General features: G+C 41.3%; 2 protein-coding genes across 4 annotated transcripts in view; one reads left to right on the top strand and one right to left on the bottom strand.

Annotated features, from left to right (window-relative positions):
• Positions 1-1387: 1387 nt before the first annotated feature.
• LOC111965448 (unconventional myosin-XVIIIa) lies at positions 1388-15049 on the bottom strand. 2 transcript variants are annotated; one of them, XM_023989641.3, is made up of 6 exons: positions 14793-15048; positions 12591-12665; positions 10140-10181; positions 9393-9554; positions 6696-6779; positions 1388-5458 (listed from the first exon to the last, which is right to left on the bottom strand). In XM_023989641.3, the coding sequence occupies exons 1-6, from the start codon at positions 14889-14891 to the stop codon at positions 4793-4795; spliced, it is 1128 nt and encodes a 375-aa protein (XP_023845409.1). In that variant the 5' UTR covers positions 14892-15048; the 3' UTR covers positions 1388-4792. The 2 variants fall into 2 exon arrangements, with proteins under 2 accessions (XP_023845409.1, XP_023845413.1); XM_023989645.3 differs by lacking the exon at positions 12591-12665 and having other exon boundaries at positions 14793-15049.
• A 5925-nt stretch (positions 15050-20974) lies between these two features.
• The window catches only part of LOC111965467 (growth/differentiation factor 11), a 53759-nt gene continuing 47732 nt past the window's right edge, over positions 20975-27001 (top strand). For both annotated transcript variants that reach the window (XM_023989650.2, XM_023989655.2), the window contains exon 1: positions 20975-21690. In XM_023989650.2, coding sequence (XP_023845418.1) covers positions 21276-21690 — 415 coding nt within the window. In that variant the 5' untranslated portion in view covers positions 20975-21275. The remainder of the gene's footprint in view (positions 21691-27001) is intronic.

Consider the following 27001-nt stretch of genomic DNA (forward strand, 5'->3'; position numbering starts at 1 on the left):
TATGATGGTTATTATATCAATATAGAGGCCTGTATGACATTTTTTACCCGACATGTACTTTACTCACAGAAGGTTGGAAACCTGGCTAGTGTGAAGCTATTTATACCAGGGTATGGTTTGGTGCAGTGTCATAACGCTTTGACTTTTGGGGGTGAAGTAAGTGAACGGGTACACGTGCAGCTGTGGGAAGGGTGGAAGTGACCTTGTACAGGTCGGAAAAGAAGGGGTGACCAGCCACTCCATGCTCAAAGACAGACAAATGAGTACCTTTAAAATTTATTTTTACACTCAGCAGTTCTCCCAGTAGGCTACAAATAGAAGGCCAGTGGAACACATGTCATAGTGTGGGGTTATGAAGTTCTTGGCAAATGCTGTCAATCTGAGGACACTCAAAAAGGAAGTGACATCACATCAGTCTTTCAAGTGGTGTGGTCACACTGGGACAAAGGGATTAAGAAAGAGGCGGAGGCCAAATTTGTGTTTGCACTAAGCACACCGATCGTTTCTCCGAGAACACTTGGTCAAAACTCCCAGCAGTCCCTCCTATGGCTGCATATCAATTAGCTTTTACCACATCTTTAAGCTTATTTGCCTCTTTTATCTTAGTGGGACATTTATTCTATTATCAGCTCTGCTTTAGTTTCTGAGTCTCTCAACAATATTATGTAGTCCCTAAAAGAGGATGTGACATAAAATGTCAAGGATATTGTTTTGACCACATCTCCTTTACTAAATGTGCAATACTAAGGTGTTCTCAGTTGGCCTATACTACAGGGAAGGAAAGTTTTATGTTGCATTTAGAAATAGAATGTATAGAACCATGCACAGTTAAGGCTACAGACTGTTCACGGGTGATGGTTGAACAAAATAGTGGGGTGGTAAAAAACAGAGGAACTAAGACAATGAAAAGCACATTTCTTGTGGTTTGACTAAATCAATGTCCTTTATCCAATTTGCCAACCGCGACACTGCTTGTTATGTTTCCGTCCATGACAAGGCATGTTTTACCACAGACACATGGCTCACTGCAAATATTACGGTTGTAAAGTTTCATATAATCCGCTGTTTCTGTGTATTGTTTTGTAAACACAAAGTAGCCTATATAATTTTCTAATGGTGTTCCAATATACAATTATAAAAAGCACTATATGCCCACTGGATTTCATTTCAAGTCTTGTTTTATCAAGCTTTTTATCCCAATGTGCATTTGCCCATGAATGCATTACCTGTATTGCAGTCCAAATGTCTTGTATGTTTACAAATTAAGTGCCTTTCTTATTGAATCCTTTACTTGTTGTTTGTATTTTCTATTCATGTGCAGTTTGATAATAAATCATTATTTAACGTGACAACAGAAAACAATGTAAGATGAAATAGAAGCACGTGGCGCTGTACAAAATATTTATTCTTTAAAAGAATAGAATTCATTCAAAAAATACATACTTTCTTATGATAATAAAGCATAAGCATTACCACTCAGGAACATATGTTTTCCCCATATTTTTTTGTTGCCATTTTAGAACATAATATGATGCAGCAAACCCTGTCTGGAAGTGCAAATCACAAAACTAGTGCAAACTTACATTAGCAGAAGCATGCTGAAATAACACACACTTTGTGCCAAGACTGCTGAAAAACAACTTTTATATCAAAGACAGATGCTTTCAGAAAAAAAAATACCTAAATGTTCAAGATAAATTGTGACATCAAGGAGCATTAGAGATAAGACACATTACCGTTCATAACATAACAGGTAGTATTGCACGTTTAGAAACCTCCCGAGTAAAGTACACATAGTGCATTCAGAAAGTATTCATACCCCTCGACTTTTTCCACATTTWTTTGTGTTACAGCCTGAATTTAAAATGGATTAAATTGAGATTGTGTCACAGATCTACACACAATACCCCATAACGTCAATTTGGAATTATGTTTTTATACATTTTTACAAATTATTTAAAAATGAAAAGCTGAAATGTCGAGTCAATAAGTATTCAACCCTTTTGTTATGGAAAGCCTAAATAGGTTCAGGAGTAAAAATGTGCGTAACAAATCAGATAATAAGTTGCATGGACTTGCAATAATAGTGTTCAACATGATTTWAAAAAATGACTACCCCATCTCCGAGAGCTACTTTAACCATATCTACATGTACATACTACCTCAATCAGCCTGACTAACCGGTGTCTGAAAGTAGCCTCGCTACTTTTATAGCCTCGCTACTGTATATAGTCTGTCTTTTTACTGTTGTTTAATTTCTTAACCTACCTATTGTTCACCTAATACCTTTTTTGCACTATTGGTTAGAGCCTGTAAGTAAGCATTTCACTGTAAGGTCTACACCTGTTGTATTCAGCGCACGTGACAAATAAACTTTGATTTGATTTCTGTACCCCACACATACAGATAATTGTAAGGTTGCTCAGTCAAGCAATTATTTTGAAGCACAGGTTCAACCACAAAGACCAGGGATGTTTTCCAATGGTTTGCAAAGGGCACCTATTGGTAGATGGGTAAAAAAGCAGACATTGAATATCCCTTTGATCATGSTGCAGTTATTACACTTTGGATGGTGTATCAATACACCCAATCACTACAAAAAGTACAGTCGCCCTTCCTAAGGAAAGTAAGGAAACCGCTCAGGGATTTCACCATGAGGCCAATGGTGATTTTAAAACAGTGACAGAGTTTAATGGCTGTGATAGGAGATAACTGAGGATGGATCAACAACATTGTAGTTACTCCACAATACTAACATAGATTACAAAGTGGAAAGAAGGTATCCTGTACAGAACAAACTAGGGAGTTTTTGGGGGATAAAAATAAACAGAATAGAGCTAAGCACAGGCAAAATCCTCCAGGAAAACTTGGTTACCTAAATTACAAGGCCAAATATACATGGGAGTTGCTTACCAAAAAACATTGAATGTTCCCGAGTGGCTTTGTTACAGTTTTCACTTAAATCGTCTTGAATGTCTACGGCAAGACTCGAAAATGGGTGTACAGCAATGATCAATAACCAACTTGACAGAGCTTGAAGAATTTTTTAAAAGAATAATGTGCAAATATTGTACAATCTAGGTGTGCAAATCTCTTAGAGGCTTACCCAGAAACTCACAGCTGTAATTGCTGCCAAAGGTGATTTTATCATGTATTGACTCAGGGGGTTGAATACTTATGTAAATTAGATATTTTTGTGTTTTATTTTCCAGTAATACAATGTTATTTAATTTTTTTTCCACTTTGACAGAGTATTTTGTGTAGATCGTTAACATAAATGACAATTAAATCCATTCCACTTTGTAACAACAAATGTGGAAAAAGTCAAGGTGTGTGAATACTTTCTGAAGACTATCTCCCGCAGAAACAGAAATTCAGGCAATAGAAACAGCATAGAAAACACAAATCACAAGTATCAAATTTAGGAATTATTTCAGTGTGTTTCAGTGTGCTTTCGAACTTGACATCCATTTAACCCCTACTACTAAGAGCTGCATTCTGACTTGAGATACACAAAGTCTAACACACAAAACCTAGTGTTGAAGGCATTGTAAGTTTTGCCCCCAAGTTCATTTCAAACGCAGTATCTGTTGAAAATGTTCAACAAGGTAAGGATTGGAAAACAGATCCATTCCATTTGACCTCGCTAGTGTCAAACATGGACAGGAATGTTGATAAAGGATGCGTCCCAAATTACACCCTATTCCGTTTATATTGCCCTGGTCAAAAGTAATGCACTAAAAAGGGAACAAGGTGCCTTTGGGACTATGCAAAAATCTCCTAAGAAGATTAATATGTTTATGTAACTCTTTCCAAGTCAAAAGATTATCCTCAGATTGTGTTAATGGTTATGGGTAGAGAGAAGAAAAACAAAAGATACATTGTCCAGCAATGCCAGATACAAAATAACATGTAAGGTCTACCAATTCAGTAGTTTCACTGCAACTGTGCAAACATGACCTGACAAGTAGCATGCAGTACTGTTACTGTACATATACATTATTATCAGGTATCCTTAAAGTTTTACTATTAAATGGAATGTCGTTACTTTTTCAATCATGCTAGTATCGTACTAAAGCTAGATTAAATTCAGTAAATGTATTACATCTTTCAAGTTAATCTTCCATATTCATAAAATGCATTAAGGTGAGCCAGGAAAGGCACCAAGTCCTTCTTGTAGATCAAATTAAATGTCCCTGTGAAGGCCAGTGAGGCAGTGAAAACATTATGGTTTTATACCCATACATGGAATTATTCAAATATATAGTAGCTAGCTCCTTGGCTGCCTGCTATTGTGATTACAATCTTGCCAGCGTCTAAACTTATAAGAGCATAAAAACAACTATAATCGTCTTAATCTACGAATCACATAGTTTCCCTGTTTAGAATGCAAGAGGTCTGACATATCTGATCGTTCAGTGTACGCAAACAGTCTTGTGTGATTATCAGTCACTAAGAAACAGAGGGAGGTCATTTGCCTTTTGTCCCGAACAGCAGGGGGGGGGACACCTAAGTGCAACCTTGCAAGTCGTGCCAAACATGCTGAGGGAGAGAGATTGGCTTTAGAGTTGTCTGTAGACATGACTGGAATTCCACCTTGCCTGGTAGCATTAAGACAACTCCCAATATTGACTCTACCCTTCTATAGGTGTAAATGGAGAGTACAGGTCCAAGAACATAAGACGTAATAAAAAAATGGATGCACGTAAGTCGCTTCGAATAAAAGYGACGGAGCGAGAGCAGTGATCTCAGAGAAGATTTGATCCTTCGTAGCACAACAGTTCTGCAGCTCTTACGACAGAATGCAAGATTCATTGGGGTTTTTGATGCTCTTGAGTTCGTTGCCATTCGACGGATCTCCCTCATCATCTACTGGGGATGCATCATCATGGGGCAGCCTTGGCCCGTCACCCTCTTCCAGCTCAGGCATGTCAGCGCAGGCGTCTTCGTAGGCGCTGATGCTGTCTGTGTCATTGTTCCTGTCGGGGGAGAGGTCACGCCCGTTCTCCTCCTGATTGCTCCCGGGGGTCTGGCTACCGAGTGCCAACGGCCCAAAGGTCTTGTTGACTATCTTTGTGAACTTGGTGAAGCTGTCCTGTGCCCCATCTGCTACGTCCTCAGAGGACACCAGCCGGGCAACGTGGAGAGGAGAGGGCCGGGTCGGGCTGTCAGAAGGCTGCTCCCTCCTCCCCTTTTTGAAGAAGGAAGCGAGCAGCCCCCCAGTGCTGGTCTCAGATGATAGCCCGTTGTTGGGCCCGAGGCTCTCACTGTCCAATCGGATAATAGAGAGAGGCGCATCTTGGCGAGAATTGTCCTCATCCCTTGGTGCATCCCTGATTTGTTCCTGTGCTTCCTTTTTGATTTTCATCTCTTGGGCTTGTTGTCTAGCCATCTCATCTTCCCTCTCCTGCTCCTTGACAAGTGTGTACACTGGGACTGCTGATATGGTGTTCCTCTCCTGTGGAACAGTATGATATAACAGCTATATTAATAATGTTCACATCAGGGTTCTGTCCCAAATGGCACCCTATTCCCTATATGGTGTACTACCTTTGACCTAGCTCTGGTCAAAAGTAGTGCAATATATAGGGAATAGGGTGCCATTTGGGACACAAAACTGTACAGACCTAAGTACAGCAGGGAAACAGGAAGAACATTTACATTTTGATTTTCATACTGTACAACCGGATATAAAATGTCAAGGCTAGAAGTGGGTGATATGAAAACTAGATTCAACAAGTACAGTCMTATAATGCTGCTATTACAAATATGAGTCCAAATCTCTGTCAAATTCATTGTATAGCCTCGTCTCTGGTACATCTTGTGCTACATTGTATCAATACATTCATAGCTTTATTTGCAGGGCTTGAGGCATTGGCTGGGAAAGTAGCCAGGCCAATTGTCACGTTACCGTTTCCTGATTGCAATAGGAAACAGGCAAACACTGGACTTACCCAACYACAAGTCCATGCTGATGATCAGATGACCAAATTATTACAACCAAGGTCTCTCAGTCAATGCAAAAATGTTTTTGTTTGAAAATCTACTGAGGTTTCTTAAAGTGAGGAGGATATAGAATATAGAGACAGCTAGGTCATATTGTTGAGCTCTTCTTAGGGGTTTAAATTGCAAACAGGCAACTCCCTTCTAATCTGCCTCAAGCCTCAGTAGCAGATAACCAGATAAATGGACTGTGATAGGGATGCGGGTTGAACCCTGAGGGAAATTTGTCCATCTTATATTGTGCTGTGTGCTGCTCTCTTTAGATTAGAGTACAAAATGTACTCCACAGGACTTTAGTCAACACGTAGCAAGTATAACTTTATCAAACATATCTCATTTTATAGGCTTTGGGCCAGAACAAATATCTGTCAATCATTTAAATTGCCCTACTTTAGGAATAATAATGCGCACGCACACACACACAGAGTGAGAATAACAGGTATGGTGGGAGGTTGTCCCCAGGCTGGAATTTCCCAGCAGCTGAAACACTTCATTCTGTCAAATTCAGCAAAGCACAGTTGAGCTGAAAGAACAAGAGAACACTCCCCTGACAAACGAAAGAGTTACGCAACTAACCAGAGCTGGCATGCAGCAACAAGCCATTAGTCACTCTTTATGCCTAAAACCAGGAAGCCTGCTGTACTTGTGTCTCTCTATGATTATGTAAGCCCATCCTCCTCATCCCCCATTACCTCTTTTAGCCTCTCCACCTCCTGCATCAGAGAACTGACAATGTCCTCCAACTTCCTCTTAGCCTCTTTCTCTCGCTCCAACTCCTACAAGTGCAGAGAGACACGTTAGCAGCGTCAGTCCATTTATGACCCATTAGATCAATTCAGCGGAGGGTAGTGAAGTGTTTTAGAGCAGTGGTTCTTAAACGGTGGGTTGGGTCACAGGAAATTGGACATTCCTACATTGCGTTGCTCCACGAGGACCTTTTTACATGTACAGTGCCTTCGGAAAGTATTCAGACCCCTTGACTTTTTCCGCACTTTGTTGTTACAGCCTTATTCTAAAATGTATTAAATAAATACAAACCCTAGGCAATCTACACACAATACCCCATAATGACAAAGAAAAAACAGTTTTCAAAATTGTTGCAAATGAATTACAAATAAAAAACAAAAATACCGTATTTACATAAGTATTCAGACCCTTTGCTATGAGACTCGAAATTGAGCTGAGGTGCATCCTGTTTCCATTGATCATCCTTGAGATGTTTCTACAACTTGATTGGAGTCCACCTGTTGTAAATTCAATAGAATGGACATGATTTGGAAAGGCACACACCTGTCTATATAAGGTCCCACAGTTGACAGTGCATGTAAGAGAAAAAAAACAAGCCAGGAGGTCGAAGGAATTATTCCGTAGAGCTCCGAGACAGCATTGTGTCGAGGCACAGATCTGGGGAAGGGTACCAAAAAATGTTTGCTGCTTTGAAGGTCCCCAAGACCACAGTGGCCTCTATCATTCTTAAATGGTAGAAGTTTGGAACCACCAAGATTCTTCCTAGAGCTGGCCGCCTGGCCAAACTGAGCAATCGGGGGAGAAGGGCCTTGGTCAGGGAGGTAACCAAGAACCTGATGGTCAGACGGAAGCCACTCTTCAGTAAAAGGCACATGACAGACTGCTTGCAGTTTGCCAAAGGCACCTAAAGACTCTCAGATGATGAGAAACAAGATTCTCTGGTCTGATGAAACCAAGATTGAACTCTTTGGCCTGAATGCCAAGCGTCACGTCTGGAGGAAACCTGGCACCATCCATGCGGTGAAGCATGGTGGTGGCAGCATCATGCTGTGGGGATGTTTTTCAGCGGCAGGGACTGGGAGACTAATCAGGATCGAGGGAAAGGTGAACGGGGCAAAGTACAGAGAGATCCTTGATGAAAACCTGGTCCAGAGCGTTCAGGACCTCAGACTGGGGCAAAGGTTCACATTCCAACAGGACAACGACCCTAAGCACCTAGCCAAGATAACACAGGTGTGGCTTCGGGACAAGTCTCTGAATGTCCTTGAGTGGCCCAGCCAGACCCCGCACTTGAACCCGAACGAACATCTTGTAGAGACCTAAAAAATAGCTGCGCAGCAAAACCTCTCATCCAACCTGACAGAGCTTATGAGGATCTGCAGAGAAGAATGGGAGAAATTCCTCAAATACAGGTGTGCCAAGCTTGTAACACCATACCCAAGAAGACTTTAGCCTGTAATCGCCGCAAAAAGGTGCTTCAACAAAGTACTGACTAAAGCGTCTGAATACTTAAACTGCCGTTAAAAAGTTTGGGGTCACTTAGAAATACCTTGTTTTTGAAAGAAAAGCACATTTTTGTTCATTAAAATAACATGAAATGTATCAGAAATACAGTGTAGACATTGTTAATGTTAGAAATTACCATTGTAGCTGGAAATGGCTGATTTTTAATGGAATATCTACATAGGCATATAGAGGCCCATTATCAGCAACCACCACTCCTGTGTTCCAATGGCACGTTGTGTTAGCTAATCCTAGTTTGTCATTTTAAAAGGCTAATTGATCATTAGAAAACCCTTTTGCAATTGTGTTAGCACAGCTGAAAACTGTTGTTCTAATTAAAGAAGCAATAAAACTGGCCTTCTTTAGACTAGTTGAGTATCTGGAGCATCAGCATTTGTGGGTTCGATTACAGGGTCAAAATGGTCAGAAACAAAGAACTTTCTTCTGAAACTCGTCAGTCTATTCTTGTCCTGAGAAATTAAGTCTATTCCATGCGACAAATTGCCAGGAAACTGAAGATCTCTTTAGATTTTCTTTCAAAAACAAGGACATTTCTATGTGAACCCAAACTTGTGAATGGTAGTGTATGCAAATGTGATATTTCATTTTTTTAAATTATAAAAAAAAAAAAAAAATTAGCAAAGATTAATTTAATAAAAACTGTTTTTCCTTGTCATTCAGGAGTATTGTGCGTAGATTGGTGAGGCAAAAAAACGATTTTATACATTTTTGAATAAGGTTGTAACGTAACAAAATGTAGAAAAATACAATGGGTCTGAATACTTTCCGAAGGCACTGTATATTACATGTACATTCCATTTTGGCAATTTATCCAGAGAAACATACCAACCTTTAGCAGAATGCACTGACTGTAAGACAACCACATATCACAGTTATSGCAAGGGAAAACATTCCTCAATAAATTTGTCTATAAGCTATTTTTAGAGCGATGACCCTACCCTTTAGCCTCTCGGAATATGGCTTTAGCCGATTCATGGCTAGAAAGGAGTGAGTGCGTCCCAAATGGCACCCTATTCACTATATAGTGCACTCTCACTATAGGCGCTGGTCAAAAGTAGTAAACTATGTAGGGAACAGGGTGCCATTGGGAAGCATCTAGTGTGTATGACTAGGTGTACCATGGTGGCGTGGCTGGCCTCTCTCTGGGCCTCGGCCAGCATCTCCTCGGCCCCCTCCAGGGCGTCCTGCAGAACGTCCACCTGGAACAACAGAGTCTCCCGCTGTAGCTCCAGCCCACGCAGCTCCTGCAACACATCGTCGTAGCTCGCCTGCAGGTCATTCTGCATGAGAGATGTATTCATTAGTCATATCAGTGGGAAGCTTGAGCAATGTATACACAGGCATATCAGCTTCATATGGCTAAGAGAAAAATTMTCTGTCCCAAATGGCATCCTATTCCCTTTATAGTGTACTACTTTTGACAAAAGTGAATAGGGTACMATTTGGATCTCAGACAAACAATATACATTAGGCATGACAGTGTGCAGCTTCATCTAATCACACTAGCAACAACGGTGGTTTAATTAACATGTGATTTGTTCGTCAGCTGTTGGGTAATGATGTCATTGTTTTGATAGCTATTTCTGGCCCATGGTCATTCTTATCTGCGTCATACCAGGGTTTTTGTCTTCTTTATATGGCAAAGTTACTGGCATTACAACACATAATCGAACTGGAGCAAAGTTATTTCTAATATATTTCTGGGTTATTTGGTGTTAGCTTCATAAAGAGTGTGCACCCTTTGAATATGCAGCACAGGCTGTGAGAATGTCTAGTTTGACATCCAGTAGAACTGGTTACACTGCTAAAATATTAAAAAAGTTATCCTGCAAAACATCATTAAAACAGCTTGTGCAGATAATCACCATCTCAGGGAGTTCCATCAGTTCCTGATCTTCCTCAGACTGCTGAAATAACCAAGACAAAGGTAAATGTCAACAAGACTCATCAACAAGTAATATATGAAAAGTTAGAGCATACTCAGTACATTTAATAACAGTGATAGAATCAGAAGTAATCATGTTTAAATGACAGACCATATTAGGCCAGCGTCCGAAATGGCACCCTATTCCCTATATAGTGCACTACTTTTGACCAGAGCCCTATGGGGAATAGAATGGCATTTGGGCCGCAAACCTAATTACGCCAGTAGCTTCAGGCCATTTCCATGTAAAAGGATCCATGAGCACCAACATGTGAAGTTCATAGGAGCACATCAAATTTGGTGTCAAATGAAAGCTACCCAGTGTTCTAAGGCACTGCATCTCGGTGCAAGAGACGTCACTACATTCACTGGGTCAATTCCAGGCTGTATCACATCCGGCCGTGAATGGGAGTCCCATAGGACGGCGCACAATTGGCCCAGCGTCTTCCAGGTTTGGCCGGGGTAGGCCGTCATTGTAAATAAGAATTTGTTCTTAACTGACTTGCCTAGATAAATAAAAAGGTTACATTTAAAAAATGTTAATTAAATTCTCCAGGCACCACTACTCTCCTGTTAATGTCACCTATCCCGGCTCTTACTGACACCTACCCATGAGGCCCCTCTCTTTCCATTTACTGTAACCAGCGAACTCACCCAACGAGCACCGACCGACACCGGTCCATGGACGTTGAGAAGTAGTTGAAATTTAGTCAGTCCAAATTTCAACCAATCATAGACATCTATGTATCACCAGCTTGACAATGCAAATAGTCTGGGCAGCCATTTGATTAGCTGTTCAGGAGTCTTATGGCTTAGGGGAAGAAAATGTTAAGAAGCCTCTTGGACCTAGACTTGGCTCCGGTACCGCTTGCCATGCAGTAGCAGAGAGAACAGTCTATAACTAGGGTGGCTAGAGTCTTTGACCATTTTTATGGCCTTCCTCTGACACTGCCTGGTATAGAGGTCCTGGATGGCAGGAAGCTTGGCCCCAGTGATGTACTGGGCCGTACGCACTACCCTCTGTAGTGCCTTGCGGTCTGAAGCCGAGCAGTTGCCATACCAGGCAGTGACGCAACCAGTTAGGATGCCCTCGATGGTGCAGCTGTAGAACTGTTTGAGGATCTGAGAACCCATGCCAAATCAGTCAATTGAAATAAATTAATTAGGCCCTAATGTAATGGATTTCACATGACTGAATACAGATATACATCAGTTGGTCACAGATRGCTTAAAAAAAAGGTAGGGGCATGGATCAGAAAACCAGTCAGTATCTGGTGTGACCACCATTTGCCTCATGCTTCGCATAGAGTTGATCAGGCTGTTGATTGTGGCCTGTGGAATATTGTCCCACTCCTCTTCAAGGGCTGTGCGAAGTTGCCGGATATTTGTGGGAACTGGTCCACGCTGTCATACACGTCGATCCAGAGCATCCCAAACATGCTCAATGGGTGACATGTCTGGTGAGTATGCAGGCCATGGAAAAACTGGGACATGTACAGATCCTTGCAACATCAAATCAAAGTTTATTTGTCACATGCTCCGAATACAACAGGTATACAGTGAAATGGGGCTGTGCATGATCATGCTGAAACATGAGGTGATGGGGGATGAATGGCATGACAATGGACCTCAGGATCTCGTCACGGTATTACCATCGATAAAATACAATTGTGTTTGTTGTCGGTAGCTTATGCCTGCCCATACCATAACCACAACTTCACCATGGGGCACTCTGTTCAACATTGACATCAGAAAACCACTCGCCCACACAACGCTATACACGTGGTCTGCGGTTGTGAGGCTGGTTGGACGTACTGACAAATCGCCTAAAACAACGTTGGAGGGGGCTTATGGTTGAGAAATTAACATTCAATTATCTAGCAAAGTTGATCAACAACTTTGATGGGCATTCCTTCAGTCAGTATGCCAATTGCACGCTCCCTCAAAACTTGAGACATCTGTGGCATTGTGTTGTGTGACAAAACTGCACATTTTAGAGTGGCATTCTATTGTCCCCAGCACAAGGTGCACCTGTGTAATGATCATGCTGTTAAATCAGCTTCTTGATATACCCTGTCTGGTGGATGGCAAAGGAGAAATGCTCACTAACAGGGATGTAAACWAATTTGTGCACACAATTTTAGAGAAATAAGCTTTTTGTGCACATGAAACATTTCTGGGATCTTTTATTTCAGCTCATGAAACATGGGACCAACACTTTACATGTTGCATTTATATTTTTGTTCAGTGTASTCCTTGTGTATAGAGTTGTAATGTTTGTTTAACTTTGCAATCAATGGTTTTGTTTGGCATACATCTAAATGTGAAAACTTGAGTCTCTGCATCATTCTGTTAGCATGGAATTGCCCTTCATCCATTACACTTATTATACCTGACTCCCACTTCTCCTCTTGAGGGTCCCCCCTCTGCTGTCACTGTGCGTCAGACGCCTGGTCGAACTCTCCGTCTGACAAAGGAACAAAAATACATCTCAGGCAGAGCCATAATAGAGTGGCGAGGAGAAGCTCCGACGATCCTTCGTGCCAGGAAATAAAATTGTCAATAATTGTAGCCATTGGCGCTCTGTAGAGTTGCTATTTTCTCGTTGTAAGTTAAATTGTTAAATTGCATGACTCATTATACTAATAATGTCTGATTTAATCACCAAATACGGTAGTCAGTTTAAAAAGGTTAAGGGTACAAGACTGTACATATCTGGCTGTTTTGGCAAAATCACTAGATATCCAGTCGAGCCAAGCGGGGAGAGGATGCCTGTTGTCACAGTTCCAAGACCAGTCAGAAACCAATTGATCTCAAAACTGAACTTCGATCCGCGTTAACTAGCAGATATCCTTCGCCACCGTCGTCATATGACAGATATCTTGAACCAATCATGACTATTCAACAAAATAAAACGATAAATCATTTTCACGTTTCTTAGTAACATGATTGTATAACTAGCAAAGTTGTTTAGACGTTGAGGGTGCCGTATTTATGAAGTTTGGAAATAAGGACAAACTAGCATAGTTCAGCTAGCCAGCTTGTTTAGCCAGGGAAAACGAGCTCCGCCCTAGTACGCAGCTGGGCGCACTAGGCTAATTTAGGATACTTTATGCACTGATATCAGGAGCTAGAGACTGAAACGAATGAATCATATTTAAGGAGCGTGAATCATATTTAAGGAGCGTGAATCGATATTATAGAGTGGTGAAGAGGAGTCTACCAAGTCTGGATGCAATTTCACCATACATTTTCTTTATTCAGGGTTCACTCAAATCGTTTCAATATTGACAGTTACAGCTGATTTCGGGATTGTATGTTTACAAAAGCGTGAGGGAATAACTGTTTGCACCTTTTTACATTGTTCCCACATCCAATAGTCAGCTGGTATATGTTAAGATGGTTTAGCGGGTCCATCAATAAAATCTATACCATCCCCAAGCCTTTTAAACAAAGTGAAGAGCAAGCTATATGATGCCGGATGCTTATTTTACAGATAGGTATGAGGTCTCCAGTGATGCTCAATCGAATGAGTGTTCTGCTATTGAAAATTAGCCTACATGTTATCACATACTTACATATATTTAGGGTTAAGGCTAGATCATGATGCGGGAGGATTGTTTTACAGATGGAATCATGAATGATGCTCTATCAAATGAGTGGGCTATTGCTACTGTTTAATAGCCTAGGCTACATGTCAACGCATCATTTACATTCATAGAGCATATGGATAGAAACATGGATTTCAGGCAAACCTCTAGGTCCAGTTCTTATGGACTGTAGGTATACCAATAAGAAAATAAACGTATGATGAACTACTGATGACTGAATTCTAACTACATTAGTCATGCAATGTGTCATCCCTATTCTATGCACACCGTAAGGAAGCAGCCATACTTTTTTTTTTTTTTTAATTTTTTTACTTGTGCCCTAATGGGATAGACACTAGACAGAGATTATGAGAATAAGCCATTTTTCTCTGGCGTTTAATAAGTAGCAAGCTAAACATAAGGCTATTCAGATGTGCATCGTTTGGTTACAATCAGGGCCTGACTACCGATTTTAGAGCCCCGGTGCACCGACCTAGTCTGCATTTATCAATGTGCCATAARGTAGCCTGATTTCAGATGAGTCCATGTAGACTAAACAGGATTATGAGGGAAATTATTCTTCTTGCAAACCATATTTAATCGTTTATAAACGTTTTAAATGAACTATTATATGTATCGGACAATCCACAAGAATCACATTATGTGTAACCGTATTCAATGTAACACCACATGCTACAGTAACACTGGGATGAGAGTCGAAATGAAAATGAGCAGTAGGGTACACAGTAGGGTTAAAAACCACAAAGTAAACAAACACCTAAAAATATAAACAGGCAGTGGCTTACTGTAAAAAGATGAATCTTCTCGACTGTAACAACTAGTAATGTTGCCAAGGCTAAGCTTCAATTGGCTAAACTTCAATGTTAGTAGGATATGCTACAATCTCAAATTACTCAATAAAAAATAGATAATTGAGAAAATAGATTGTATGCCTCATGTAAATGTCGCATTAAACAAAGACGACGTGATTTCTCGACGCTCACCTCCTTGATAATGTTACGAAGTGACTCATCCTCGCTCACTCCCCGAGAAAGCGTCCTTTTCCTCGGTGACCCAGCTCTTTCCAATGTCCCGGAATGCATTTTTCTAGTAGCCTACGATACGCAAAAAAATATTAATACTGTTCTTAACAACTAGATTAAATGAGTGCAGTCAACAAACTGCGAAAGTTATCTTGACTCAGAAAACGTTCAGGAGGCAACCCTAAAGGCAACACAGAGACAAACAGGTTCCGCCCACGTTACAGTTTTGTTAACCTTCGCCCACAATCAGGGAGCCAGTTCATTCTGTCGCGATATCTTCATCCACACCACACAAAACATTACTCGGGTGTGTTGACTGAAAAAGCAAGCTGATATCTACCGCTCAAACATGAACATGTAACAGTAACCTAATCAAAACAGTTCTGTAGGAATGAGGTTTGTGCAGTAGGCCTAATACATTATCACAGCATATTGTTTTTTTGCCTGGCTTGCCAATATTCTTCTCCTCAGACCATATTATAAAATCAAACTTTATTTGTCACATGCGCCGAATACAAGTGTAGACCTTACCGTGAAATGCTTACTTACAAGCCATTAACCAACAGTGCAGTTCAAGAAAGAGTTAATAAAATATTTACAAAATAAAGTAAAGTAAAAAATTATAAAAAGTAACACAATAAAATAACAATAATGAAGCTATATACAGGGGGTACCGGTTCCGGAGTCAATGTGCGAGGGTACAGGTTAGTCGAGGTCATTTGTACATGTAGGTAGGGGTGAAGTGACTATGCATAGATAATAAACAGCGAGTATGAAGTGTACAAAACAAATGGGGGGGAGGGAGGGGGGGGGGTGTTAAGGAGCCATTTGGTTCAAGACTTGGCTCCGGTACCTCTTGCCATGCGGTAGCAGAGAAAACAGACTATGACTTGGGTGACTGGAGTCTCTGACAATTTTTTGGGCTTTCCTCTGACACTGCCTACTATATAGGTCCTGGATGGCAGGAAGCTTGGCCCCAGTGATGTACTGGGCCGTACGCACTACCCTCTGTAGCGCCTTACAGTCATATGCAAAGCAGTTGCCATACCAGGCAGTGATGCAACTGTTCAGGATGCKCTCGATGGTGCAGCTGTAGAACTTTTTGAGGATCTGGAGACCCATGCCAAGTCTTTCAGTCTTCTGAGGGAGAGGTTGTTGTCCTGGCACCACACTGCCAGGTCTCTGACCTCCTCCCTATAGGCTGTCTCATCGTTGTTGGTGATCAGGCCTACCACTGTTGTGTCGTCAGCAAACTTAATGATGGTGTTGGAGTTGTGTTTGGCCACGCAGTCGTGGGTAAACAGAGAGTACAGGAGGGGACTAAGTACACACCCCTGACGGGCCCCAGTGTTGAGGATCAGCGTGGCAGACGTGTTGTTGCCTACCCTTACCACCTGGGGGCAGCCCGTCAGGAAGTCCAGGATCCAGTTGCAGAGGGAGGTGTTTAGTCCCAGGGTCCTTAGCTTAGTGATGAGCTTCGTGGGCACTATGGTGTTGAACACTGAGCTGTAGTCAATGAACAGCATTCTCACATAGGTGTTCTTATGTCAATACTTAAGCTTTGATAACAAAATAGACCAGTTGGTGTAACAATTGTGAGGCACAGCTGAGCATAAATATAAATAATTAACTTTATTTTATTTTTTACTGGACTGATGGTACTTGCATCATGCTGGACTGATGGTCATGGTGCTTTCAAGACAACTGGGAAGGGGGTCAAATCATGACGTCAGTGAACTTCAGGTCGGAAAGTCTGAGCTCTAGAAAGATGCCCGGGTTTCCGAGAGTTCGCAGTTRTCTTGAACGCACTGAAATCAGATGTCCGAGATTTCCGATTTCCCAGTTGTTTGAACACCGCATTAGACTCAGCAGAGGGAGGAAGAATAGCAGAGGGTCCGCCTCACGGTCCCTGCTCTCTCCTTCCTTTCCTCTGGTGAGACTGACCAGAGAGAGGGGGGACACAGTCTCCACCTGATGGCGAAACTCGCACAGCATCTACCTCAGGCACAAATTCATGTTGTTCCTATGACCAGAAAAAGTGAAATTCTCCTCGAAATTAAAATAGACACGACGAGCTGCTAATACTATCGATATAGTTGGCTACTCATTCATTGTAGTTGCAGCGCCAGTGGAATTAGAGAGAAGCGCGTTTTATGTTTTGTAWTAGTGTTGAATAGAACGTGTTGACAGTGCTGAATAAAACTTAGACATGAAGTCACTCATAAGAAAAGCAGCTCTTTGCTGTATTCTTTGACAGCCTCTCTCATGGTTTAAAAAAATTATGAAATCTCAAGTAGGCTAGTATTAAACTTTGCTGGGGCCGTGGTCGTGCAAGATGGCACACTCGATTTAGCCACAGATCTCCCGGTCCATCAGGTAGGTGGAGTTTTTGTTCTCCAGACAAATTATATGGTTCGAAATGGGAACACTTTGCCTACCCAGTGCGCAGGGATTCTTCAAGTGTACCTACCGCCGACAGCGCAACACGAAGCCTTTATGCCTTTATCGTTGGCTTATCGACAGAAATGTTTGGTGATCGACCAGTCGACTGGTTGGTGACCGCTGGCGTAGAAAAGTTGAGGCTAGGGTGTAAAACAAATAGCCCCAAGACTTCATAGGGTCACAAGGCAACTAAAGGAACACACACAGACATAGGTAATTCCATCCTACATCCCATCAGTTCTGCCTACTCTCAGTAAAGCCTACAGCTTCATATTTTCTATGAATGTGCTCACAGTCCCGACACCTTTCGAAAGCACTAAAATAAGATTCAGTCGTAATTCGTTTATTGCCTATGCTCTGCTATGGACATTTTCGGCAAAGGCTAAGCACATTGCAGCTGTTGCATCTCTCATTGACATTAGTGTAGCCTAGTGATTGAGGGGGAACAGACAAAACAGGTTTTAGGCCTAGGCCTACTGTGGTTGCAGGGAGAGTGCATCTGTTAAACTGTTATGGTCCATCCATACCTCTTGTGGCCAAATTACTCAACTCTCCACGTACAAGTACAAGGGAATTGTGCGGCGAAAAGTATGGGCGGACTGGAGCTCCGATTCGCTGTCATTCGATACTTGTCAAATTGTAAAATCTTAAACCCTTACCGTGTACCAATGTTTGTCCTGTGTAAAGTCGGGCCTGTCTTTGTTTACTGAAATCCATACTTTATAATAAAACTTTCATCAAATACAGCCATCGACCGTTTCCTCATTTCAGTTGCTCTAAAATAGGATTACCCTAGATTCAACATGCACATTCGTGCTGAGTTGGCATCTAGAAACAAGGAAAGGGTCTGTGGTTTCAAAGTGTGACATAATGTACATACTACAGTGGCCCGTTGACTCCTTTACTACTTTCACATGCAAACCAATAAACACATTTTGACATGACCAAATACCATTTTGAGGAAAAAAATGGGCCGCAAGATACAGAAATTACCATGTATTTACTAAGAAGGTACATGGTTAAATGGTAATTACACAGTATTAACCTATCAATTACTTGTTGAAATCTTTAGGATTCATTAAAGCAAGCTCCACTAGGCACCATTACATACCAAGTAGCTATTGCGTAGAATTCTTTAAAGTGTCAGAAATCCTAAATTCTAATGGAGACTACTGGTAGATGTGCTCTACCAAGGACAAGTTTGCATATGGAATATTACTAACTTCTGAATCTAACTTGTTTAACTGAAACTGCAACTGTATATTCAGCCAGTAGGTGACAGTAGTAAGCTAGTTCTGCAGTACACTACATGGTAGGCTACTCAACTGATGGACAGTCAATACCATAATTGGAACAATATTTACCATTAGGAATTAGCCAGAGATAATCTCAAAATAAGTAATTACATTGATTCAGAATATTTAGCATGTAATAGCTGGAAGTATTTATGGCAGGCAGAGGTAATGAACTTAATTTACAAGTGCATTGTAGTTGGCTTTACATACGTAGAGGCCTCAATAAAGTATTAATAATCAATWGTGTATTCCAGGATTGAGTAACAATATAACTTTAATGTTCATTGAGGAGATGAGGATTTTAGAAATAATAAAAGGGATTAATTTAAAATAATGATGGATAGAGTATATGGATTGATTGGTTGATTGGTTGACTAATTGATCGATGTGGTTAGTTTATTGGTTAATTGCTTCATTGCTAGTTTGGAATAGTGTTTAGAAAGACAAAACATTACCAACAGGCATTTGTCACTCAAATTGAGCTACTGTATTGAAATYTAACAGTTGTTACTAATGCACTGACCATGCATATAATGGTTGAAACAATCATAGATTGTCATATTGAACAAATATGGTAAGGTATGAGAGCAAATCTTTATAAWYWTTTTTTTTTAAGTCAGTGATAGATCACAAATTGTYTGACCAACATTGATAATTTCACAAGAGATTTTACCCAGGCTATTAAAAAAAAACTAAGAGCATATTACTCCCTTATGCCTTTATGTAATAGAATACTTTGTTAACAGATTATTTAAAGCTTCAAATCATGTTTAGAAAAAGTTGTGTTGCCCTCATGGAATGTAAATCCTTGAGCGCTATGGATATATAGATATATTTCAATCAAGTGTTAGGTGCAATTGAAAATGTCATGGGACGCATTTGCTCCATTGTTTTCTTTTGTTGGCATATCCCACTCTTTTATGGAATGCATGGTTTTATCATCAGGGCCTAGATGTTTGACAGTCTATATTAGAATTTATGCTGCATTTGCACATCTTGATGTAAAATCATTGCATTAAAAGTCTTGAGGTAGTCTAACACAAAATGAGTGTCACTATTGTCAACATAATACTTCTTCAATTACAAAGATGCTATCCCACTGCCATTTAGGACAACCTGTCACTCATGAGTCAAGTTTGAAAGTTTCACAATTCTATGGGGGCAGGCCAGGTTCAACGTATCRTTTTATGCATACATTTGACTCATTTTACAAATAATATTACTGAACAAAAATATAAATGCAACATGCAACAATTTCAACAATTTTACTGAGTTACAGTTCATACAAGGAAATCAGTCAATTGAAATAAATTCATTAGGCCCTAATCTATGGATTTCACATGACTGGGTAGGGGCGCAGCCATGTGTGGGCCTGGGAGGGCATAGGCCCACCCACTTGGGAGCCAGGCCCACCCATTGGGGAGCCAGGCCCAGCCAATCAGAATAACTTTTTCCCCACAAAAGGGCTTTATTACAGACAGAAATACTCCTCAGTTTCATCAGCTTACCGGATGGCTGGTCTCAGGAGATTGGGCAGGTGAAGAAGCCGCATGTGGAGGTCCTGGGCTGGCGTGGTTACACATGGTCTGCGGTTGTGAGGCCGGTTGGACATACTGCCAAATTTTCTAAAACAATGTTGGAGGTGGCTTATGTAGAGAAATGAACATTAAATTCTCTTGCAACAGCTCTGGTGGACATTCCTGCAGTCAGCATGCCAATTGCACGCTCCCTCAAAACTTGAGACATATGTGTCATTGTGTTGTGTGACAAAACTGCACATTTTAGAGTGGCCTTTTATTGTCCCCAACACAAGGTGCACTTGTGCAATAATCATGCAGTTTAATCGGCATGTTGATATGCCACACCTGTCAGGTGGATGGATTATCTTGGCAAAGGAGAAATGCTCACTAACAGGTATGTAAAAAATAATCGGCACAACATTTCTGAGAAATAAGAATTTTGTGCATATGAAACATTTCTGGAATCTTTTATTTCAGCTCATGAAACATGTTGTTTATATTTTTGTTCAATATATATAACAGGGACATATTAATAAACGTGAGAGAAGAGAAGGGGGAGGATAAGTCGTGGTTGAAATTTATATTCACTGCTTACCAACACTAGTTTCTTAACATAAAGAAAATAAATCATACCACTAATGACATGTAATGACTTGAAACCTTATCTCAATACAGTAATAAAATGCAAACTGGACAAACTACTCTCCAATCCATTCTCCCTTGCTCCCTCCCTCCAGCTCCCTCTTTTTCTTGACTTGGTGACAGACCTAAAAGCCTTTTGTTGGAATCTTAGCCAATGGAGACGGATTACGACACAGAGGAGCGGAGATATATAACGAGCCCTTTTAGGAGGTACTTGCACACTTTTCAATGACACATCTTAACATTCGCACCTATGGACTTAATTATTATCAGATAAGGCAACCAAAACAACTATAGCATGAAAACGGGTTATGCGTCAAATCGGTAGATAGGCTAAAGTACAGAGAAAACCCACTAGGACGCACCTACCTAGGTTTATTGCTGTCCTACAATAAAATATTTTAAGAGGCGACTCTATTGGAGTAGTTGCATATCATTGGTACCTTTGCAAGGTAAGGAAACAGGTTGTGACAAGCAACATTTCAGAGAGGGTAGAGGAAGGGATAACGCGAGCAGAAAGTTATATAGCCTGACAAGTCATCATCATGCCGAGGTATAACTTTTTGCTGTGTTTGATGGTTTATATTTGTCTGGGACTGTCCGGGAGTGACGAGCCTAATATTTTTTTGCCACCAACGAGCGAGACTCCCACGGACGACGGGCTTTCGCTCCTCGATGAAGAAGCGGGCGCTCATGGATGTTCCGCATGCGTTTGGCGAGAGCAAAGTAAAGTCCTGAGGCTGGAGACCATCAAGTCTCAGATCCTGAGCAAGCTGCGGCTCAAGCAGGCTCCTAACATTAGTAGGGAGGTAGTGAACCAGCTGCTCCCCAAGGCACCCCCGCTCCAGCAGCTTCTGGACCATCACGATTTCCAGGGAGACGCGTCCTTTCAGGATGAGTTTATGGAGGAGGACGAATATCACGCCACTACGGAGTCCGTCATCACTATGGCCTCCGAGCGTGAGTAATTACTTTGTAAACCAATGCTAGGAGTGAACAGCAAGTCGTTGTCAAATATGTGGCGATTGTGATTATTATTGGCATGCTTGGACAGAGGATATCCTGGACATTTGAACATCAATAGGCCTACTTCGAATGATTTTGTGACCATCTTTTTAATCAAGTAAAATACATAACCGTTTAAATAGGACAAATTATTTCATTTAACTAGGCAAGTCAGTTAAGAGCAAAATCTTATTTACAATGACGCCTTAGGGGCATAACGACAGATTTTTACCTTGTCAGATCGGGGATTCGATCTGGCAACCTTTCGGTTACTGGGCAAACGCTCTAACCACCAGGCTACCTGCCGCCCCAATGATGCAAGGTCAGCTGTTTGCTACGGCTGTCAAAAATATCTGTATGGATTAAGTGTGAACTTGAAAAATCACTCAATCAATAAAGAGCCTCATCACTCTATGACAGGTCACCAGAGTAATTAACTTTGAGTTGGTCAAGCCAATATTATTATGATTATTATTAGGCTAATATTATTCATATTATTATTATTCATATGACGCATAAATGTAACTATTTTGTTCAGTCTTTCTATGTAGGCCTACATGAAGAGAAGGGATTTTTTTGGAGGATGKACTTCTAGGCTACAGCTGTGCTATATGCTAGAGTGCCAGTACTGACAGGTCGTGCGCGGATTTAGCCTAGGTCATCTATGGGGTGTGCCCGCGGAAGTCTATAGTCTACACCAATTTATAGCATATTTTCTTAGTTTCGAATCATTTCAGGGCCAGACTTCATGTAACATACTTTTAAATAACTCTGTATCATGTTCCTATACATAGCAGTTTTGAAACCGTTGTTTCGGTTTTTTGCAAATTAGGTCACTGATCATTTGCAATTTCCGGTTGTTCTGTCATGTTTTGTGATTTGACTTTCATTAGCCGCATGACAGACTTTTGAATGCTATGCCAATGTCTGTTTGGAGTGCATAAATCAGTAATGATAATGTAGCATTTGGCAGGCAGATGTATTGCGCCGAACCTTTGCACATTATCCCTTATTTTGCATATCTTGGCCAAAATATAGCCTACAATATGATATGGTTTAAATAGCAGAGGGACAGTTTAGGCCTAATATGACCTATAAACAAGTATAAAATAACATGTTCAAATGTGGACAGGAAGGTTTGCGTATTATTACTGAGAAAAAAACACCAACATTCCCTAAAATTATAGAGCCCAGCAGCTGTGCTCTATGGTTCTTTATAAGAGGGCTCTACCGGATTCCCTGCTGTTCATCGCAGTGAGAAAAAGTGTGTCCAAAAAAGCTGCTATTGTTTCCCCCATGCAGCAGTCCCCCTCGACCGCACTTGTCTTTTAAATGCGAAGTTTATAGGCACAGCTCGTTTTTTCCCTGTGAGGACACAAAGCGAGAGAAACAGTTGGGGTCGAGGGGAGTGTGTGACCTTTTCGCGGCGAATCGCCGTGGTTCAACAACATTTACACACATAATGTATTCCGCACAAGGGAACGAAAAGCCATGCAAATAATCMGTTTTTTTCACAAGAGGGAACAAAGATAGGTTTGTGTTCCCTTAACTTCTCCTTCGATTGTCATACCAGCCTGGTCTCATAGACTAGACGTAACATAGTAAATGTAAATCCGAGATGTCCAAATTAGTATGATAGGTTAGATTTGGTATGGTTACATAAAACAGTAATGTGAATGTGTTCAAATCTCATCATGGACAACTTTAGCTTATTAGCAACTTTGCAACTACTTACTACTTTTTAGCTACTTTGCAACTGCTTAGCACAAAAGCGAACCCTAACCTTAACCTTAACCCTAACCCTAACCCCTAGCTTAGCTAACGTTAGCCACAACAAATTGGAATTTGTAACATATCATACATTTAGCAAATTCATAACATATTGTATGAATTGCAATTCATAGCATACAGTACCTGCAGAAAGCATTCGGACCCCTTGACTTCTTTCACATTTTGTTGTGTTACAGCCTGAATTTAAAATTGATTAAATTGACATTTTTTGTCACTGGCCTACACACAATATCCAATAGTGTCAAAGTGTAATTATGTTTTTTGTGATTTTTACAAATGAATACAAAATGTAAAGCTGAAATGTCTTGAGTCGATAAGTATTCAACCCCTTTGTTATGGCAAGCCTGAATATGTGACTTGTTGCGTAAGTTGCATGGACTCACTCTGTRCGCAATAGAATGTTTCAAATTCAAAAAAGTACAGTGAAATGCCTTTCTTGCACACTCAAAACCCAACAATGCAATAATCAATAACAATGTATTACTAGAAAAAAGCACACAAGAAATAAGTTTAAGAAATATGGAATACACAATAAAGTAAATAAGTAAGCATACTATATACAGGAAAATATTTAAAAAGTCAGTTCCAATACCATATTTACATGCAGGGATACTGGAGTGATGGAGGTAGATATGTATAGGGGTAAGGTGACTAGGCAACAGGATATAAGATAAACAAAGTAGCAGCAGGTTACATGTGAGTGGGTGTGCGGGTGTGTAGAGTCAGTATAAATGTATGTGCATATTATGTGTGAGTGAGAAAATTATGTGAGTGAGTGAGTGTTTGTGTGTGTGTGTGTATTGGGCCCTGTGAGTGTGCATAGAGACTGAAATACTGAAATAAAAGGTTGATAAAGATACAAGGGAAACTCGCTCCATGTAGCTATTTTGTTTGCTATTTATCAGTCGTATTGCTTGGGGATAGAAGCTGTTCAAGAGCCTGTTGGTGTCAGACTTGCACTGGTATCTTTTGCCGTGCGGCAGCAGAGAAAATATAGGGGTCCTGAATGGCAGGGAGCTCGGCCCCAGTGGTGTACTGGGCTGTCCGCACAACTCTCTGTAGCGATCGAGGGTGGTGCTATTGCCATACCAAGCAGTGATGCAGCTAGTTAATATGCTCTCAATGGTACAGCTGTAGAACCTTTTCAGGATTTCCGGGCCCATGCCAAACTGTTTCAACCTCCTGAGGGGGAAGAGACACTGTTGTGTGTGTGTGTTTGGACCATTTTAAGACTTTAGTGATTAGGACATCGATGAACTTGAAGCTGTCTACCTGCTCCACTGCCTCCCCATCGATGGGGATGGAGGCGTGCTCAACCCCCCCCCCCCCCCCCCCMYYTCCTGTAGTCCACGATCAGCTCCTTGGTCTTGCTGACGTTGAGTGAGAGGTTGTTGCTCCCTGTAGGCTGACTCATCGTTTCCGGTAATCAGGCCTACCACCGTTGTTGCGTCAGTGAACTTGATAATGGTGTTGGTGTCGTGGGTGAACAGGGAGTACAAGAGGGGACTAAGCACACATCCCTGTGTTAAGGGTCAGCGTGGTGGAGGTGATGTTGCCTACGCTCACTACCTGGGGTCGGCCCCTCAAGTCCAGGATCCAGTTGCAGAGGGAGGTGTTCAGACCCAGAATCCTAAGCTTGGTGACAAGCTTGGCGGCGATAATGGTGTTGAATGCTGAGCTGTAGTCAATGYACAGCATTCTCACATAGGTATTCCTCTTATTTAGGTGGGTGAGGGCAGTGTGGAGAGCAATTGAGATTGAGTCATCTATGGATCTGTTGGGGCGGTATGCAAATTGGAGTTCGTCCAGGGTGTCTGGGATGGTGGAGTTAATGTGTGCTATAACCAGCCTCTCAAAGCACTTCATGATTACAGAAGTGAGTGTTACAGGGCAGTAATCATTGTGGCATGAATCCTTAGATTTCTTAGGAACAGGCATGATTGTGGTCATCTTAAAACATGTGGGGATTACAGACTGGGACAAGGAGAGGTTGAAAATGACTGTGAATATGCCTGCCAGCTGTTCTGCGCATGCTCTGAGAACGCGTCCTGGAATATCGGCCTTGCGGGTATTGACTTGATTAAAGACCCTTCTCACGTCAGCCTCGGAGAGCAAGATCACCCAGTCCTCTGGGTCGGTGACGGCCCTAACACCCGGCTCAATGTTGTTGTTGTCCAAGCGTGCATAAAATGCTTTGAATTTGTCAGATAGAGAGGCATCGTTGAGCAGATCACAGTTGGGTCTTTCTTTGTAATCCGTAATAGACTGTAGGCCCTGCCACATGAGGCAGGTGTCAGAGCCTGTGTAATATGATTCCACATTATTCCTATATTGTCCTTTTCTTTGTTTGATGACTCTGGGGAGGTCATAGCGGGCCTTCTTGAACTTATTCCTGTCTTCGGCCGTAGCATCAGGGTTGTTTATGATAGCTCTTTAGTTTAGCGCCAACCTCAGTGTAAATCCAGGGCATTTGATTGGGGAAGCAGCGAACCCTCACCGTGGGTACAACGTCGCCAATGCATTTTCGATCGAAGCCGGTGACGGAGGTGGTTATCGGCGGAGTCTCAAAACATATTCCGATCAGCGCTAGCAAAGCAGTCCTGAAGCATACCCTCTGATTCTGGTGACCATTTCTCAACGGAACTAATCGTGGGTACTTCCTGTTTCAGCTTCTGCTTGTAAACAGGAAGCAAGAGTATGAAATCATCATCTGATTTGCCGAATGGCAGACGAGTGAGGGCCTTGTATGTTTGCTTGTGGATAGAATTGCAGTGGTCTAGGACTTTATTGGCCCTAGTGGCGTTGGAGACGTGTTGATGGAAGTTGGGCATCACATGTCTTAGTGAAGCCAAATTAAAATTGCAGGCAACCAGAAAGGCAGCCTCTGGGTGTAGRGTTTCCTGCTTTTTTATAGCCTAGTTCATTAAGCACCAGCTTGTTCTTTTTCTTGTCCTGAGGTGGAATGTATACAGCAGTCACGATAACAGCTGTAAACTCCCTTCGGAGGTAGAAGGGTCAGCCTTTAATAATTTTTATTTTTTTGTATTTTACCCCCCTTTTCTCCCCAATTTTGTGATATCCAATCGCGATCCAATTACAATCTTGTATCATCGCTGCAACTCCCCAACGGGCTCGGGAGAGGCGAAGGTCGAGTCATGCGTCCTCCGAAACATTGCATAATATCAACAAACATGGTGCCACACATAGCTGGCAAATAGATTAGCATTAACTCATTATAATCAGTACAACAAAATACCAAAGAAGTATTTTACACACATCTATGCAATAATCGGAATGCATTATTTGTCACCAATACTTGAAAACGTGAATACAACTGTAAATACATTATGCTCCAAACATTCATACATACCAAACAAGTATGTACTGTATACTACAGTAGAAACGACAACATGATATACAGAAAAGAAGGCACACATGTCCTAAGTTATTATTTATAAGGAAAACAACAATGGAG

Source organism: Salvelinus sp. IW2-2015, linkage group LG1 (genome assembly GCF_002910315.2).
Source record: "Salvelinus sp. IW2-2015 linkage group LG1, ASM291031v2, whole genome shotgun sequence".
NCBI lineage: Eukaryota > Metazoa > Chordata > Actinopteri > Salmoniformes > Salmonidae > Salvelinus > Salvelinus sp. IW2-2015.